This window comes from Puntigrus tetrazona, chromosome 16 (genome assembly GCF_018831695.1).
Source record: "Puntigrus tetrazona isolate hp1 chromosome 16, ASM1883169v1, whole genome shotgun sequence".
NCBI classification, from domain to species: Eukaryota; Metazoa; Chordata; class Actinopteri; order Cypriniformes; family Cyprinidae; genus Puntigrus; species Puntigrus tetrazona.
The window spans coordinates 17,410,651-17,427,161 of NC_056714.1; the positions used below are offsets into that span (position 1 = coordinate 17,410,651).

The 16,511-nt window shown below is 36.1% G+C and overlaps 1 protein-coding gene across 2 annotated transcripts; it reads right to left on the minus strand.

Annotated features, from left to right (window-relative positions):
- Window positions 1-275: 275 nt before the first annotated feature.
- On the minus strand, window positions 276-15,514 carry abcb4 (ATP-binding cassette, sub-family B (MDR/TAP), member 4). Of its 2 annotated transcripts, none has more exons than XM_043260756.1 (28): window positions 15,357-15,514; window positions 14,683-14,818; window positions 14,388-14,451; window positions 13,952-14,120; window positions 13,813-13,864; window positions 13,516-13,707; window positions 13,255-13,426; window positions 12,678-12,802; window positions 12,188-12,359; window positions 11,933-12,046; window positions 9,835-9,945; window positions 9,622-9,747; window positions 9,346-9,549; window positions 9,088-9,258; window positions 8,837-8,998; window positions 8,011-8,172; window positions 7,680-7,823; window positions 7,455-7,559; window positions 6,239-6,316; window positions 6,045-6,128; window positions 5,542-5,745; window positions 5,350-5,450; window positions 5,121-5,261; window positions 3,721-3,877; window positions 3,223-3,420; window positions 2,396-2,602; window positions 1,359-1,505; window positions 276-1,144 (listed from the first exon to the last, which is right to left on the minus strand). In XM_043260756.1, the coding sequence occupies exons 2-28, from the start codon at window positions 14,742-14,744 to the stop codon at window positions 947-949; spliced, it is 3,822 nt and encodes a 1,273-aa protein (XP_043116691.1). In that variant the 5' UTR covers window positions 14,745-14,818; window positions 15,357-15,514; the 3' UTR covers window positions 276-946. The 2 variants fall into 2 exon arrangements, with proteins under 2 accessions (XP_043116691.1, XP_043116692.1); XM_043260757.1 differs by having other exon boundaries at window positions 14,683-14,794; window positions 15,357-15,506.
- Between the last annotated feature and the right edge of the window lie 997 nt (window positions 15,515-16,511).

Consider the following 16,511-nt stretch of genomic DNA (forward strand, 5'->3'; position numbering starts at 1 on the left):
ATAGTCACGCAACGCTGATGTTGTTAACATTAATAATTTTAGAATAAAGTATAACAATAATAATAATTTGCAGGGTTTGATGTGATATAAACTAGGCCTAATTGATGGTTAGATTAAGTCTCACATTCATAACAGAATAGTGCCTTTCCTTCGTTTCAGAGGAAACGCCACATGTATTTCATTGCATCTTTACATGTCATTTAAGTGCAAAAACAATCATAATAACTTTACTTTTTGGCTATAGATAGAATATGGAATACAAAATTTAAAAATGATAATGAAAAAGGAAATCTTTATTCTAAACTTTTACAGTATGTGATTTAAGAAAACAATGCCATAAGACAAAACAAACCAGCCTTATGTTTGATAAATAACAAGGCACCACACAAAGAGAACACTATCATGTAGTCAATCATCATAATACAAACTCTTTGGTCATCTTGTCAGCTGAAGAACAATAACCGTCTTCACTAATGAGAAGGCAAGGCGACATTTTTAGTATTAGGCACAAAGAGACAAATTGTGTGTATATAAATTACTGTACATTATTATGTAAAGACAATCACATTTAAAATGTTCTGCCCTCTGCATGTACAAAGTGTGTGACCATGAAATCAGAATATGGTAGTGCTTGGTAGAACAGTTAATAGAACTTTTTTTTTTGTTTAATACAATTAAATCAGCAACAAGAAAGTGCTGATTTGGATTAATGTTACTTCTTTAAACCACAAAAAGCACAAAACGACAAGGCACTGAATAACACAATGCATAGTCAGACCTCAGCTTGGCTAACATTACACTTGGACACTAATGTCCACATCCTTATTATTTTCCAGGCTTCCTGTAACAATGCCACCTAAAATGACATACAGGCCTGCAAGCACAGGAGAGCGTTTTCTATGAAATGTTTAGCAGAATCCTGCATGCGCTCTGCTCCTCTTGACCATCAGTGGCTCATCTGAGAGGTGACGAGGGTGTAGTACGCCCCCTGCTGGCTGAGGAGCTGCTGATGCGTGCCCTGCTCCACCACCACCCCGTTTTGGACCACAGCTATACGGTCTGCGTTCTGAATGGTGGTCAGCCGGTGGGCTACTATGATACAGGTGCGGCCCTCACGTGCCTTATCCAGAGCATCCTGCACTATCTACTCACAGGACACGGAGACAAGAGAGTAAAAGAAATACAGTATCTTTTCAATTCAGTGGCAGCTTGAATACTAACTTCTACGAACGCAAGTACAAACTCATAGCTTTGATTTCTGGTTGAAACCACTGGGGTAGATAATGATATGAGTTTGGTTATAGTACATAACTGAACTGTGTATGACAGTGGTATTGTGCTGTAAACTGTGATCTTACCTTCTCACTCTCAGTGTCCAGAGCAGATGTGGCTTCATCGAGCAGCAAGAGTTTGGGGTTGCGGAGGATGGCCCTCGCTATAGCAATACGCTGCTTCTGCCCTCCTGACAGCTGTGTACCTTTATCACCTGCTTGTGTCTGGTATTGCTGAAACCAAACCACACAATAATATTTAATAAATTTGTAGATAGTCATACATATACACATATATTTACACACACACACATACATATACATATATATACACACACACACACACGCAATGCACTCCACTAATATTGGCACCCTTGGTAAATATGGGCCAAGGTGGCTGTGAAAATAAATATTAGTTGTTTTGATCTTTCATTCTAACCTATCATTAAGGAAAAACAATTGAAAGCAGGGGAAAATCTTATTGTCAAATAAATGCTTTTTCCAGTTCATATTGGCCACAATTATTGGCACCAAATTACTGCAACATCCTTTTCTCAAGATAGGGCTACTTTTTATCCTTGTTTGCACTAATCTGGTAGGTTTTATTTTCGTCTGACCATAGAAGAGTCATTTGAAGTTCTAGTCATGTCTGACATCTGTATGTGCTGGATTTAGTTTTTGAAAGAGCGAAGATCATTTTTCTCGAAACCTTCCTGAACAATGTGTGATGACATAGGGACTGTTTGATACTGAGTTGTTTTGTCTTAATTATTGCTTTGATGGAGGAAATGTGGATTTTCAACACTTTAGCTTTAGTCTTACAGCAACCCTCTATTTTGTGAAGCTTAACAGTCTTGTTTTACACATCAAAACGTTATTGTTTGGTTTTATTTCTTGTGATGGATGATTAAGTAAATTTGGCCTTTGTTATCTTTAGCTTCATAATGTTTTGGAACAGGAAGTCGTAGTCTCCCTGGTGTGCTAATATGTCACTTTTGATCAATTTGATGTGTCCTTGGTAAATGTATTTAAAAAAAATAATTATCCATTACTTTTGGGCAAGTCTTACTTTGCCTCCTGACTTTTAGAATGGGGTGTAGATGAGGGTGATGGCTGTACAGTACCTGTGGCAGTCCCTCTATAAAGGAGTGTATGTTAGCAGCTTTAGCGGCCTCTTCGATCTCCTCCTGGCTGACTTTTCTGCTGTTGTCTCCGTATGCGATGTTCTCCGCCAGGCTGCAGTCAAACAGCACAGGCTCCTGGGAAACGATGCCGATTTGCGAGCGCAGCCAGTGGATGTTCAATTGCTTTGCATCACTGTCATCCAGCATCTGTTAATAAAGAGTAACTTTTACCAAAACTGTTTTATTACGAGTATAATGCATCTCGACGCTTATTTTATTAGACAATTAAAACATGTACAGTATTTTGCGTTTAGACCTAGTGGATATTATTTAGCAAAATATTTAAAAAAGATTTTTTTTTATTAAAAACATGGGTAAGTGTGAATATGGTTAAATCAATTAGGAAAAAAAATTCAGTTTAAGCTGTTGGCTTGTTTGGCACTGTCCACATGTGATCATGTGAGGTTAATAGCATTTAACAGGTCTGTTATGGTCTGAGTCATTAAGGTGAAGGACCTGAAGTATGTAGATGAAAGAGAAGCATCCTTTGATGTGCATATCTGGGTTTCCTTGTTTTTTTGGCCTGCTTTAAGATACCTTATCATTGACCTTGAGGAAGGTAATAAAATTTAGATTTCTACGGCTGTTGTGTACAGAATGACAGTGTACGTATTTGCGTGAATCACATCTTACCGAGTTGGACGAGTGATTAGTGACAGACTATTCTATTCTATTCAAAACATTAACGTGTAAATAAAAGTTATTGTATAATATATGTTGAAAAGATGTGGTCTCTGAGTCGCTTGTCTGTACGTGGGTTTTCGTACCACTTTGCCCTGCTGGGGGTCATAAAATCTCTCCAGTAATTGGATGGTGGTGCTCTTGCCACAGCCACTGCTTCCCACCAGAGCGAGAGTTTGCCCCTTCTTCACCCGGAGCCTCAGACTCCGCAGCACTGGTACATTCGGCCGGGACGGGTAGTTAAAACGCACATCATCAAAGAACACATTCCCTTCAAAATGATCCTACAGAGATTATAGGAAAGAGCCATATTAGTGCACATTTGTGTATAGCAGTGTCGTCATGGCAATATTTTAGTCTCTTGATGATTGACACAGGATATTTATGGAGGGCAGAGACCAGCTCTGCATGTTTTGTCAGATTAGGATAGAACAGCAGAAGTGGTAAATTATTCATTTCATGACAGTCTTTTAAGAACTCTGGGATCTTGCATAGAATTAAGGCTCAGTAGAATTAGAACGATTTTATGGAGTATTGGGCATACTGTGTATTCTGGTGTTCAAGTGCATGTGCGCAAGGATTACCGGCTTGTCTCCGTCCTCTGAGGCATTGTCAATGGCTGGGACTCTGTTGATGAGCATCAAGATATGAGAAGCAGCCATCTTAGCCTTGGCGTAGTTTGGAGTGAACGAGTTTGCCTCTCCAACAGCCATTGCTCCATACACCACAGCTGAGATCACACTGACAGACACAAACAGATATATCACCCAGGGTTATTATTATTATTATTATTAACTAAAACCATAAAAAACACTGTCAATACTTGACACAAAAAAAATACACATACATGTGTACATCTAAATTTTTAGATTCATTACATTTAAAGTAAAACTGTTTTAAACTAGAGCTTATGGCTCATGAAAGTCAAAAATATTTAATATTTAACTTTATAAAATATTTAATATTTAATAAATAAAGTTTTTTCACAAAAAAATAAAAATTGTCGCACAAACTCCAGGAACAGTGAGGTAATACTAGCACTATTACTTCAAATTAAATTATTATTCAAATTTTGAAAGAAATAACCATACATTTTTTTATATAAGGGTTTATATAATTTTAATTTAAATTAAATAATTTAAATTAAATGTTATGATTTAAGTTGATTAGCAGAGAAAATTAAATACACAACACAAAAATGTCTGGACCTTTTATTATAAAACCTATAATAATAATAATAATAATAATAATAATAATAATAATAATAAACTGAAGTACTTTTTGAATTTAATGATCTGAAATGCTTTTTGATTTATTATTAAAATGTAATTAATCCTTAAAATGTAAATACTTAGAAATGTTTTGGGGAATTTAAGAAACAATAAAACATTTCATAGGCCAATTATTTTTAAAAAACTTAAAGAATTAATAAATCATTGTTTAATTGTATAGTTGTATAATTTAATCATTAAATTATACAACTAATTAATGCTAATTAATGCTCAATTAATGCTTTTTGTGCCAATAACATGTTAACATTCAAAAAAAAAAAAGCTATTTAATGAGTTATTAGGAAAACAGAATTTTAATTATTGCTCTGTTAAAAAAAGCCCACTTGTTAGATAAGATGGATCCTCTTGAATCTTCTGTCCACAAATGTAATGAATCACAAGCCTTGTGTTGTCTTAGAACATCTACAATTAACTGCTCATCTGGATAGTTTATTCTGACTCACTTTTCTTCTGTAATTATTAACCAATACTGTAGAATCCAGTAGACTTTGTACCTCCCAATCCACTCCCACTTAACACCTGCACTGTAGTGTGCTTTAGCTTGACCTCACTCACTTCGGTTTAATTTTTACACTTTTGAACTGCCTGTGACACACACTGTAGATGACACTGGATCATGTAACACTACTATGAAGACATTTTATGACATGTTCCTCAGTCTGCATAGAGTATTATAACAGATGTGTACTTACAGAAAGACGCCCTCAAAGGTCATCAGCTTTTGTTCAATGAGCCAAGAGCCAAACTTGAAACAGCCAGCATAGGCAAAATAGATCATCGCTTGAGAGAAGGAGAACGTCAAGCCGAAAACGTGTGCTTTTTTCTTAGCGTTTCTAAGGAAACAATTATCATCAATTATAAAGCTCATTTTGAATCCTAATAGATGCATTATAGAATTATGATTAGTCGATTTAAACGTACTTGTAAGGCACAACTAAGTTTTCCTCATACAGAGTTTCAAACTTGCTCTCCCTGGTCAATGAAACCACAGTACGGATATTCTCAATGGCTTCCGTTGCAATCTGAATGAGAAAAATACATTGCAGACAAGGTAGTGATTTAAGACAGTTGATTTAATTAGTGCTGCAGTAAAGTATAAGCATAAATGTTCACCTTCCCGGCTTGCTCAAGCTCCTTCTTGTCTTTAAGAGCATGTCCGGCCAGTAACTTCATCTGGATGGCTCCAGCCACAGCCATGATTGGCACAATGGAGAGAATGAGGAGGGTCAACTGCCAGCCGTACACAAATGAAATGATAATGGCGGTGCCCAAGTTGGCCACATTCTGTGCCAGTGTTGCCAATCTAACACCAGTTGCCTGTTGGAAATAAAGTCAGTGTGCCATTTGTGACGTGCTACCATGGTGAAATGTTAAACCAATGTCATCTTCAACACACAACTTAATTTCTTTAATCTAAACTGTATTTAATCTGTTCTACATTTTCAATTCAAATATATAGTTTCTAACATGTTATACAGCACACTAAGCTGAAATCAAATTGAGCTTAAAAATACAATAAATAGGAAATAGGGTGATGAGCTATGCTACTGTACATACGTATTAATTGTTTAAGACTATGTGTTACTCTCTGTGGTAGAATAGGTAATAAGACTTACACCCTGCACTTGAGCTGTATCTGCGGCCAGTCTGGTGGTCAGCGCACCCACACTGTTCTTAGTATTATCATACCAGCTCAGGTCCTAAAACACACACAGACAGGTGTCACACCACTCTTCATCAGCAGACATCCAGAAATAGCTTCTTTGGCGTAAACCTTGAGATGCTTGGTTTATGTCAGTTATCATCTCACCTGTCTCATCATAGCATTGAAGGCTTTAAACCTCATTCGCATGGTCAGAATCTCACCGGCTTTCCCAAAACAGAATCCCTTAAAAAATTTGAAAATACACCAAAATGAGGCAAAAACGTTGTTTCATGTGTTTTACTAAAACAATGTGTATTTAAATAAAAAATAATTCATGTTTTTGAAAATCTATTGCTCAGTAAGACTGCATTTATTTAATAAAAATAATAGTAATATAATACAGAAAAAGTATTTCAAATGCTTTTTCTAGTAGTGGCAAAGCTAAATTTTCCACTGCTTCAGTCTTCAGTGTCACATGATCCTTCAGAAATCATTCTAATATGCTGATTTAGTACTCAAGATAAATAGCTTATTATCAATGTTGAAAACAGCTGCTTAGCATTTCTGTGGAAAATAATAATTTAATTAAAATATACATTTAATGAATTTATTTCAAAGTATACACAATTTTATAATACATTTAGGATTTTTTTATTTTATTTTAGTCAATTTAAATATACCTTCTTTTTCTATTATACTTTAGGTCTATAGTAAGAATGAAATGTTTTGTTTAGTAAGGTTTAGTTTGTCTGGGCAAATTATTGACAGATCTGTCTGCTATTCATTGGTGTTTACAAAGTGCTGTTTCACAACAGTCATCAGCTTTCAGATAAGATCTTTTTACCACCACTCAATGTACAGGATGCACCTCACATGTATACTTATCAGAACATTTTCTTCGAGACACCTCACACGAACACCTTGAATCTATATAAACCGTACTTCTCCATCCCTGACTACACTTTTGAACTGAATGTGTATCAAGTAATAGTTCACCCAAAAATGAAAATCCTGTCATCACATCCTGCAGCAGTTCCAAATCTGTATGAATGTCTTTGTTCTTCAGAACACAAAGGAAGAAATGCTGAAGAAAGTTTGTAATCAGGCTGTTTTGGGTCACCGTTGACTTCCATAGTATTTGTTTCCTACGGTGGAAGCCAATGGTGACCCAAAACAGCCTGGTTATAAACTTTCTTCAAAATTATCTTAATTTGTGTTCGCCGGATCAAAAGAAATTTTGGAACTACTTGAGGATGATGACAGAATTCAAATTTTTGGGTGAACTATTTCTCAAGTAATTTATTATCATATTTTTGTTTAGCATTCAAGGCAGTTAAAATTTTTTTGTATGTAAACATTGATACTTTAACTCAAAACATACCTGAAAGAACAAAGTGAAAAAGGACACAACCCCAATGCCAGCAAACAGCAGCGAGTAAAGCTCAGTCCTGCTTCGTATAATGTCCTGATTTACCTCAGCAAATACCTATAGACAAAGAAAAGTGAAGAAATCTAAATAAATATATGAGGAAAAATATCTCAGTAATGCTGACTGTAAAATATCTGTAATTATTATTATTAATAATAATAATAAAGTATAACATACAGCAATGATTTTAGAGAAAATGACAGCAAATGCAGGCTGCATGCCTCCATTTATGGTGGCACATAAAACTCCAAAAACCATATATGGCCATTCCGGTTTATTCAGTTTCAAGACTGTTAGGAAGGAGACATTTGGAGCTTTTTCCTGCAAACAAGAGAGTGAACACATAGAACATGAACTATGTAACATAATTTCAATCAAAATGATCTAATCATGATCTTATTTTGATTTGCAGCTAATGTATCAAGCCTTTAAGTTTCTTTTTAGGGACAGAAAACAAAATTCAATTCATGAAAATGACACTCATTATTATGTATACTCGGTCTCTTACCTCTTCTGTCTGTTTCTCTTCATCCTGCTGCTCTTTTTCTGAGCCACTTCTTGATTTCTGTCTGAAAAGTGCGCGATCATTCAGAGAGCTGACCGAGGGGCTCTTTTCATCCATAGTCATCTCCTCTTTGCCCTCCTCTGTGTCCACTGCCCCCTTAAACATCTGCGATGTAAACAAGGAAACTCATAATAGATCCCATAATTCACTCTCCCAGCCTTATCCTGCACAAATCTTGCCTCTGAAACTTTTCTTTTCTGCTGCTGATGCAACTAGACTTAAATGATAAGCTGTTTCAGTATCAAACAATCCTGTAAAATGGATAAAAGTGCGTAACATCTTTATAAAATGTATTACATTGTGAAAGTATAAAGGGCTCATCACAATGATAGTAATTCAACTATTTGAGATTGTCAAGACCATGTAGTGTTGATTTCTACTTCACAGCATTATTTGGCAAAGGCCATGTGAGCTTTACTATCTGCTCAATATCTTAGATAGCTACTGTTGCTCATGTTGCTGCCAACTCTTGTAGAACACATTTACGGTTGCTACAAATCACTGACAGTCCATATCCTTTAATGTTATGTTGTTATGTTTAATGTTATTTTCACCTTTAACAGACAAGACAGGAAACGAGAAAATGAAAACAACTGGGAAGGGAATAGGTCCAGGGAAAGTTCTTGATTGGGGCTCAAAGTCAAGCAGCTCCTCCATATATCAGTGCACTACCCACAAGACAATGGGCTCTGACGACCTTTCAGTTAAAACTAATTTTACCATGTGAATACAGAGCTTGTGTATATGTACTGCACTGCGGGTTTCTAACCTGCATAGTAACGAGAGAGTGGTAGATTCCTTTTCTCTCCATCAGTTCGTCATGTGTGCCTAGTTCTGCAATTTTACCATTCTGGAATCCAGCAATGACATCAGCATTTCGAATAGTAGACAGCCGGTGAGCCACTATAATGGTAGTTCTGCCCAGCCTGACCTATACAGATATACAAAAAAAAAAAAATGTCTATACGCACACACACAATATTTGTATTAAAGTTTTTCCAGATAACAATTTTTTGTTACCTTATCTAACGCTGCTTGCACAATAGTCTCACTCTCAGCATCCAGAGCAGATGTAGCCTCATCAAGGAGTAGGATTTTTGGGTTGCGCACAAGTGCTCTCGCAATAGCAATACGCTGCTTTTGTCCGCCACTCATCTGGGTGCCCCTCTCTCCAACTAGAGTCTCAAATTTCTGAAAATGCCCAGTTATATTAGTCAGAGCCTATGTGGTCAATCTTTTTTTAATCTGACTGACCTAAAATAATGTAAAATTTTGTACTTCTGGGAACTTCATGATGAAGTCGTAGGCATTGGCTTCACGTGCGGCCTGTTCGATCTCCTCCTGAGTGACGTCTTGGCGGCCATAGCGGATGTTTTCTGAGATGGTTGTGGCAAACAGCACAGGCTCCTGGCTGACTACACCAATAAGTTCTCTCAGACTTCGCACATTCAGAGAGCGAATATCATGGCCATCTATTGTAACCTGTGGACAAAGTTTGGATGAAGAACAGGAAGGTAAAGGAGTTTGTACTTTTCAGCCTCTGTTTGTACTCACCGTTCCTTCCTGTGGGTCATAGAAGCGCTGTAGGAGCTGGACTGTTGTGCTTTTTCCACACCCACTACTGCCCACCAATGCAATGGTCTGTCCACTCATTACTTTAAGATCCATACCATTCAGAACCTATAAGCCAAACCAGAGCAGGAGTCATTTTATTCTGTACAGTTATTTTGTTCGAATTGTTCTTAATAAATCTTTTGTTGGTCCTACATTCACATCCTGTCGGGAGGGGTATTTGAAGTGAATGTTTTTGAACTCTATGTTTCCTTTTACAACATCAAGTTTGTAGCCTTCCTCTGAGAAACTGTTGATTTTGGGTTCCTGTGGGTGAAAAAAAATATATTATGAAAGAAATTCATTATTTTAATTACAAATTCCAATAAGGGACAAAGGTAAATTCATAATCAAACCTCATTCAGACTAATAGACGTCAATAGCACACTAATTGCTCTACACCAGAGAAAACTGGTTCCCTGTGGTCTTCTATTCATTAGATCTCAGTAGGGAAGCACCTCTGATCCTGAGACCAGGCAGTTTTCATGGTACTAAAACAATGATGGGAAGTTATGCAACTTGGCTTTGGATTATTTTTGTGCACCTTTTTGAGTTTTTATCTCAAAGCCACTGTCTGCTCACTGTGTGTGGTGTTTGTTTAAACTTGAACATCTGAGTCTAAATAAAGACAAAGTTTAGTCCTGTGCGTGTGTTTTAATTGTTCAGGCTTTCCTTCTTGGAACACTGAACAGAAGTTAAAAATCAAACAGTTTTGCTGCTCTGCTATGTTTAAATGTTCGAAAAAATAAAGCAATATGAGCTGCACTTTCTGAAGGAAATATGGACTTATTGAACTTTCACATGTGTATGATTGGCTAAATGATCCCGGCTGTGTTTCTCAAATGCAATGTAAGCCTAGATGATGGTAGCACCATTGGTTTCTATGGGTCTACAATATACATAAGGTCATAATGTTTTTGGGAAACGCAAACCTGTACTGCTCAGGACAGTTGAAAGGAAGTAAAAATAAACAGAAAATATCAAAAAAATATAAAAGTCAGGAAACAATGCAATATACTTCCCAGGCTTATTTGATTAATAGATTTCTTTGATTTCTCCATGACTTTTCCAGTCATCTGTGAATTTTTTAAATAATTTTAAACCGAGTGCGGCATTCAAAAAAAATTTTATAATATAACATAACCGTTTTTACTGTATTTTTTATCAAATACACGCACCATTTTTTGAGCATTAAGAGCACTTTGACCACTTTGTAAACAAATCTTACTGACTGCTGCATATGCATAAAAGTGGTAAAATATTAGGCGTCAGATTTTAACTGTAGATTCAGTTTTCTGAGTCTCCATGCAGAGCATAACCGAACTCATATTCAATCCTAATATATTTGACTTCTTTAGTATTCGAAAATTTTCTTAATATTTAAATTTGCTTTTGTTTTTACAGACCATGGGGATATTATGCTTATGCCATCTTTTTAATTAGTTGTGTTCTTGGCTTGCAGCCTTTTTAAAAGACATGCATATATTGTGTTGTGACTCATTCGATGAAAAGAAATGAACTAGTTAAATGCATATTTTCCTAAAATTAATAACAATTAATCCAACTAACATTAAAGTTTTAAATATACTTTTATATAGTAATAATTGATAGCCATTCAACATTACAGTATAACAGAGTTTTCAATTTTACCATTTAGACTTAAGAAAAGAATTCTAATTTAAGTGAACTTAAAACAATCCATTATAATAAATGTCATATTTAATTGTGCACTTCAGCAGAAATGTATAGAAATGAAAGGTTATCAAACACATTCTAAATTAAATATAGATGAAGCCTTAAAGGCCACCCTCTTATTTATTCTCAACTATTTTAACCTTTTCTGACCCACTTCAGGTCTTGAAGTCTCTATTAATGAGATGACAAGTTAAATCGGGCATTTTTGATGAGTGAGACAGCACTGGGCTGCTCCAGGACAGTTCTGAAAACCATTTCAGAGACATGTTCTTAAATGTGACTCATAAAAAATATGTCATGCTTGCACAGTTTTAAGGCCGCTTTATTTCATACTTTTGTAGCTTCATGACTTCACTTACCAGATCACTGAACTTTTTTGTCATCACAGTGCTATTTATATAGGGAAGATTCTAACCTAAAAATGATATCTTGTCTAGCGTCCTAGGTAGCAATTATATTATGGATCTTCTTCTGCATTGGGGACAGCTGTTTTTCTTCCAACAATTATGTAACAATATCCTGAACGCATTAATGATTAGTTAACAGTGAGTTTACTCACGTGATCAATGATGTGGAAAACCTTGTGGGCGGCCCCTCTTGCGCTAGCAAAGGCCTGGATGTTAGGAGATGTTTGACCAATGCCGAAAGCTCCAATTAGGACTGAGAAAAAAACCTAAAATACAAAAGCAGAAAATGTACTTGTAAGGCAACCCATGAAATTCCCATGAAGAAACCGCATGATGTGCATTTGGGTTTTAGTCAGAAAACCAAAGGAGGGTTTGTCAAGTTTTGTAATAAACCTGCTGTGACTCACAGTTAAAAGTATGCCGGCATCATACTCTCCAGCCAGGATAAGAGTGCTGCCATACCAAAAGGCCAGTGCATAAGACATATAGATCATGAAGAAGGTGAAGCCCATAGCAATGTTCACAGTGATGGCCTTCCTTATGCCAACATTCTTTGCTTCCTCTAAGTTTTTGTGATACCTTTAAAGACCAGAAAAAAGTTATTTGTCATTCCTGATGCAAAAGAAATGATGATCAAACTGATTTCCCATCCTCTTCCCGAATTGTTTCATATTCACTTTGGGGGAAAACAAACTGACTAAATTTTCAAGACCAGACCATAACGTACTAAAACAGAATTGTCATCTTCGTAGCTGTCTAGTCTTTAGGTTTCTAAGATGGTTTGGCAAATGAACTGCTTTTGGTTTGGTTAGGTGGTTTATCGCTCTGTGTCATATACCACAAACACACGTATGCCATCATCAGATTTCCACTGAGAACAGGAACCTTCAAACTTACCTCAATATCTCTTTTTTCTGTCCACCAAAGGCAAAGACAGTTCTGATGGATGACAGAACTTCTTCAGCCACTGCTCCAGCCTTGGCGTAGGCCGTCTGTTCCAGTGACGTGAACGATGTCATCACCTAATGAGTCAGGATATAATATTGTCTTTTCAATGCATCAAAATAACTTTAAATCAAAATAGCTTTTTAAATCCAATAACTATTCGTAAAAGATATATCTTATGTTCACCAAGACTGCATTTATTCAATCAAAAATGCGGAAGAAAGACAATTTAACAATTTAAATTTTACAAAAATGGCAAAGCTGTATTTTGCCATTACTCAAGTGTCACATGGTCTTACAGTAATCATTGTAATAAATATTATCAAAGTTGAACAATATTTTTGTGAAAACCATGATACGTTATAATATTAGAAGTGTCTTACAGCTCTCAAACTCTGCATTTGCCTTCGTTGACTATTTACATAATTTAATTCCCTTTACAGCTAGGTGGAAATGAATACAGTAATAAATCACAGTAAGATAGGGCTGTTAGTAAGTACAATGGCCACCATATTTCTTTGTATCCCACCTTTGCGATGACAGCAGCCGAGATCCCGAGTAAAGGACTAACAGCGAGGATGACGAGGGTCAGCTTCCAGCCTTTGACAAAACCAATGACGATGCCAGTTATAAAGGTGGTCAGATTCTGAAGCAGCATGCCAAGCTTATCTCCAATGCCTTCGTTTATTTTGTAGACATCACTGCAGAGAAAAAAAAGAGGGTGATGTAGGTGTGTGTTACTGTGCGAGTAACATGTAGATAAACGACTAAATGTAGATGCACGTCATACTCTGTGAGGCGTGTGTTGAGCTGTCCTGTCTCATGGACATCAAACCAGCCGATCTCCTGTTTCATGATTGAGTGAAAGAACTTCTTTCTAAGTTTCTTCACCTGACGTCCTGCGGCAAGAGTCCAAAAGGCCACCTGCATATATGCTGCAATCAAAACTACAAATCCCATGATGCTGTAGTATATAGCATGCCTGAGAAGGAGAAACAAGACTATCATATACTAAGAAAGATGTTTAAATTGAATTAAAATTAGAAATAAAATTGCAGTGTTCCAATACAAAGCACAGCGGTCTTACGTTGTCATCTGCTCTCCTAAAGTCTTATTACTGGTCTGTGGAAAAGTGAAGTCTAGAGATTAAAAGACCAGTTTTTTGTTAGTCAGATTTCTCAGTGAAACAATAATAGATTGATGAGGGATACAAACTATAAACTCACTGGGTGGAAGGGTTATGTTCTTTATATTCTCTGCCATTGTATCCTCCACAAAGCTGTTTGTCATGTCTCCAAATACAATAACCATGAGAGGTAGTACTGCCCCATTAGCTATGGACATGACAGTGGCCATCAGCATCAGAAAAATGTCGACACCATCTGCATAGCGAAACTGACACACAGACACGCTTCTTTGAGAATAAGTCTTAAAGCTTTTTTGATCTCTATTTTTATTGAACCTTAAAAATAAAATAAACAGCAGTGTGATCAAGCATGTGAGCATGTAAGGATAAATATTAGACCTACAATCAATGATAGTTACATTTTTTTGCATTTATTTTTTTTAGTACATACACTTTTACGGCCGTGACGTTGTATTACAAATGATTAATTTTACAAATCACAAAAGATTTAACAGTCCTACACACATCTCACTTACTATTTTAAATGTTCCCACCATCTCCTCCTTTTCATTCTTGTCTTCTTTGCCATTTTTCTCACTGCTGGAAAGAAAATGTATTTATGCTTGAAAATTAAAAAGTACACAAACAGTTAATAAATAAGGAAACAAAAAAGCAATATGAAAATTATCAAAATATTTTGTATATATTATCCCACAACCATAAACCATAACTACAGATCAAACTGTTGTATTTGTAAGAACAAATATGTCTTAAAACACCATTAAAACATCAATGTAACCTAGCTTGCTTTATAACAGTAAAGTAATTTACCTTACAACTCCATTCTCCTCTTTTTTGCCATTTGAAATATTCAGTTTGTCCTTCTTGCCCATGTTTGCGGTTTATCTTCAGTGCTGATAGTCTGATTGTAGGTGTTAATGATCTGGATGAGGCAGGTGGTTTTGTACTGTGTTATATAAGAATACAATATAACTGACTGTACAATCACAGGCACCCAAAACTGTGAGTTTACAGATTAAATACTGCTAGCATACACAGAGGATTCCCTCTCACACAATACAACGTTAACATCGCTTAAAATATAACTTCAAGGTGTTTAGAGTACTAAAATTACACAATTTGACGGCCCCACGTTGAAACACGAGCAAGTTTTAAACGTTTAAAGGTCGGAGAGCGTTGACGAACTTGGAGCGAATCCTGTAGCTTTAAATATAGCAGCAATCAATAACGTTTACCGTCCCTTAAAGGCGTGGCGTCAGAATTTCCGTCCAAATGCCGTAGTTAAAATCATAATTACGTTTTCAATTCTGACAGTACGCAATATTTACAATTAACGCTTTAAAACTGTCATTCCGCTTAAACTTTTGTACGACAGCGGCAACGCCACAAGTGCAATGTAGTTTAAAACACCTCAAGCGGCTGTTATTTTGTCTGAAAACGACGGGTTAATTCATAGATGAGAACGATTATTAAAAGATGCCTACTGTTCAGATGCTGTCGTCCCAGTCTTCTGTCCCAGCACGCTGAGACCGGTGCTCTGCTGCTGCGCCGCGCGAGCGCACAGGATCTAACTACCAGAGCGCGCTCGTACAGCCTTCACTTTACTGTTACTGCTGCTTACATCATTTACAACGTCCATGTCTCACGGATGCCCTCCCATAATCTGCTCCTGGACACTTTAATGATTGAAAGGCAGATGGATGGCTGGGATAATGTTTACCAAATTTGGCCATGGCGCATTCCACGGGAACGGTGCACTTGGTCTTGTTATTTGTTGTTTATTTATTTTCTTAAATATTAGAAGCACATTTGTTGCGTGATATATTTGTTTATGAACTATTTTTTTAATTACTTAGCTAGTTTTAAACATCTACTGTGTAACCCCCCCTCCTCAAATCGGGATTTTGACCTCACCTACGTCAGAGGTCTGTTAAGCTTCTCGATCAGGCAATGAAAATTAAAAATCATAATTTATAGGATTATCCTCCAAAACATACTTTACACATCACATGAATGTAATTAAATTTTGTTCATGAAGTTAATTACATTTATATTGTTCATAATTGTGCAATATAATAATTTAATTAATTTCACCTCATTTTACTAAACATCTGTTGAGCAGTAAGTTTTTGCATTTTATTTTCTTTTTCAAAGTCTGTTTTGAATGTTTTATACAAAAAGTGAATACTGTTAGAAGGATGGCTAGGTCATGAGTTCATGGTTAAGTCATTCAAGTCACTGAAAAAGGAAACACACAAACTAAAACCTGTTTTGTGTGGTAAGAGAAACCTGACTCAAAATGTCTGAGTAGCAGTTTCATATTCCCCTCTCAGTCAGAGACGAGAAACTGAGTCTGGTTAGCCCAAAATGTAACATACCAGCTAAAAAAATTGTTTTTTTTTTCTGTTTTTTTTGTGTAAGACAAGAACAATTGCATTCTGTTAGCAGATCAGTTATATGGGATTCTGTAGATTCTTTGAAGGGAAATTGGAGACTTTAAATTAAAGCAAAATTTGTCATTATGTTCTCTAAACATCTAGGAAGCACAAGTTGTATTAGCAGCACTTCAAAGTTTTTAAATACAGCTTCTAAAATATCTTTATTTCTGTTTTGAATAATAACTACAGTCTTGTTTTCTG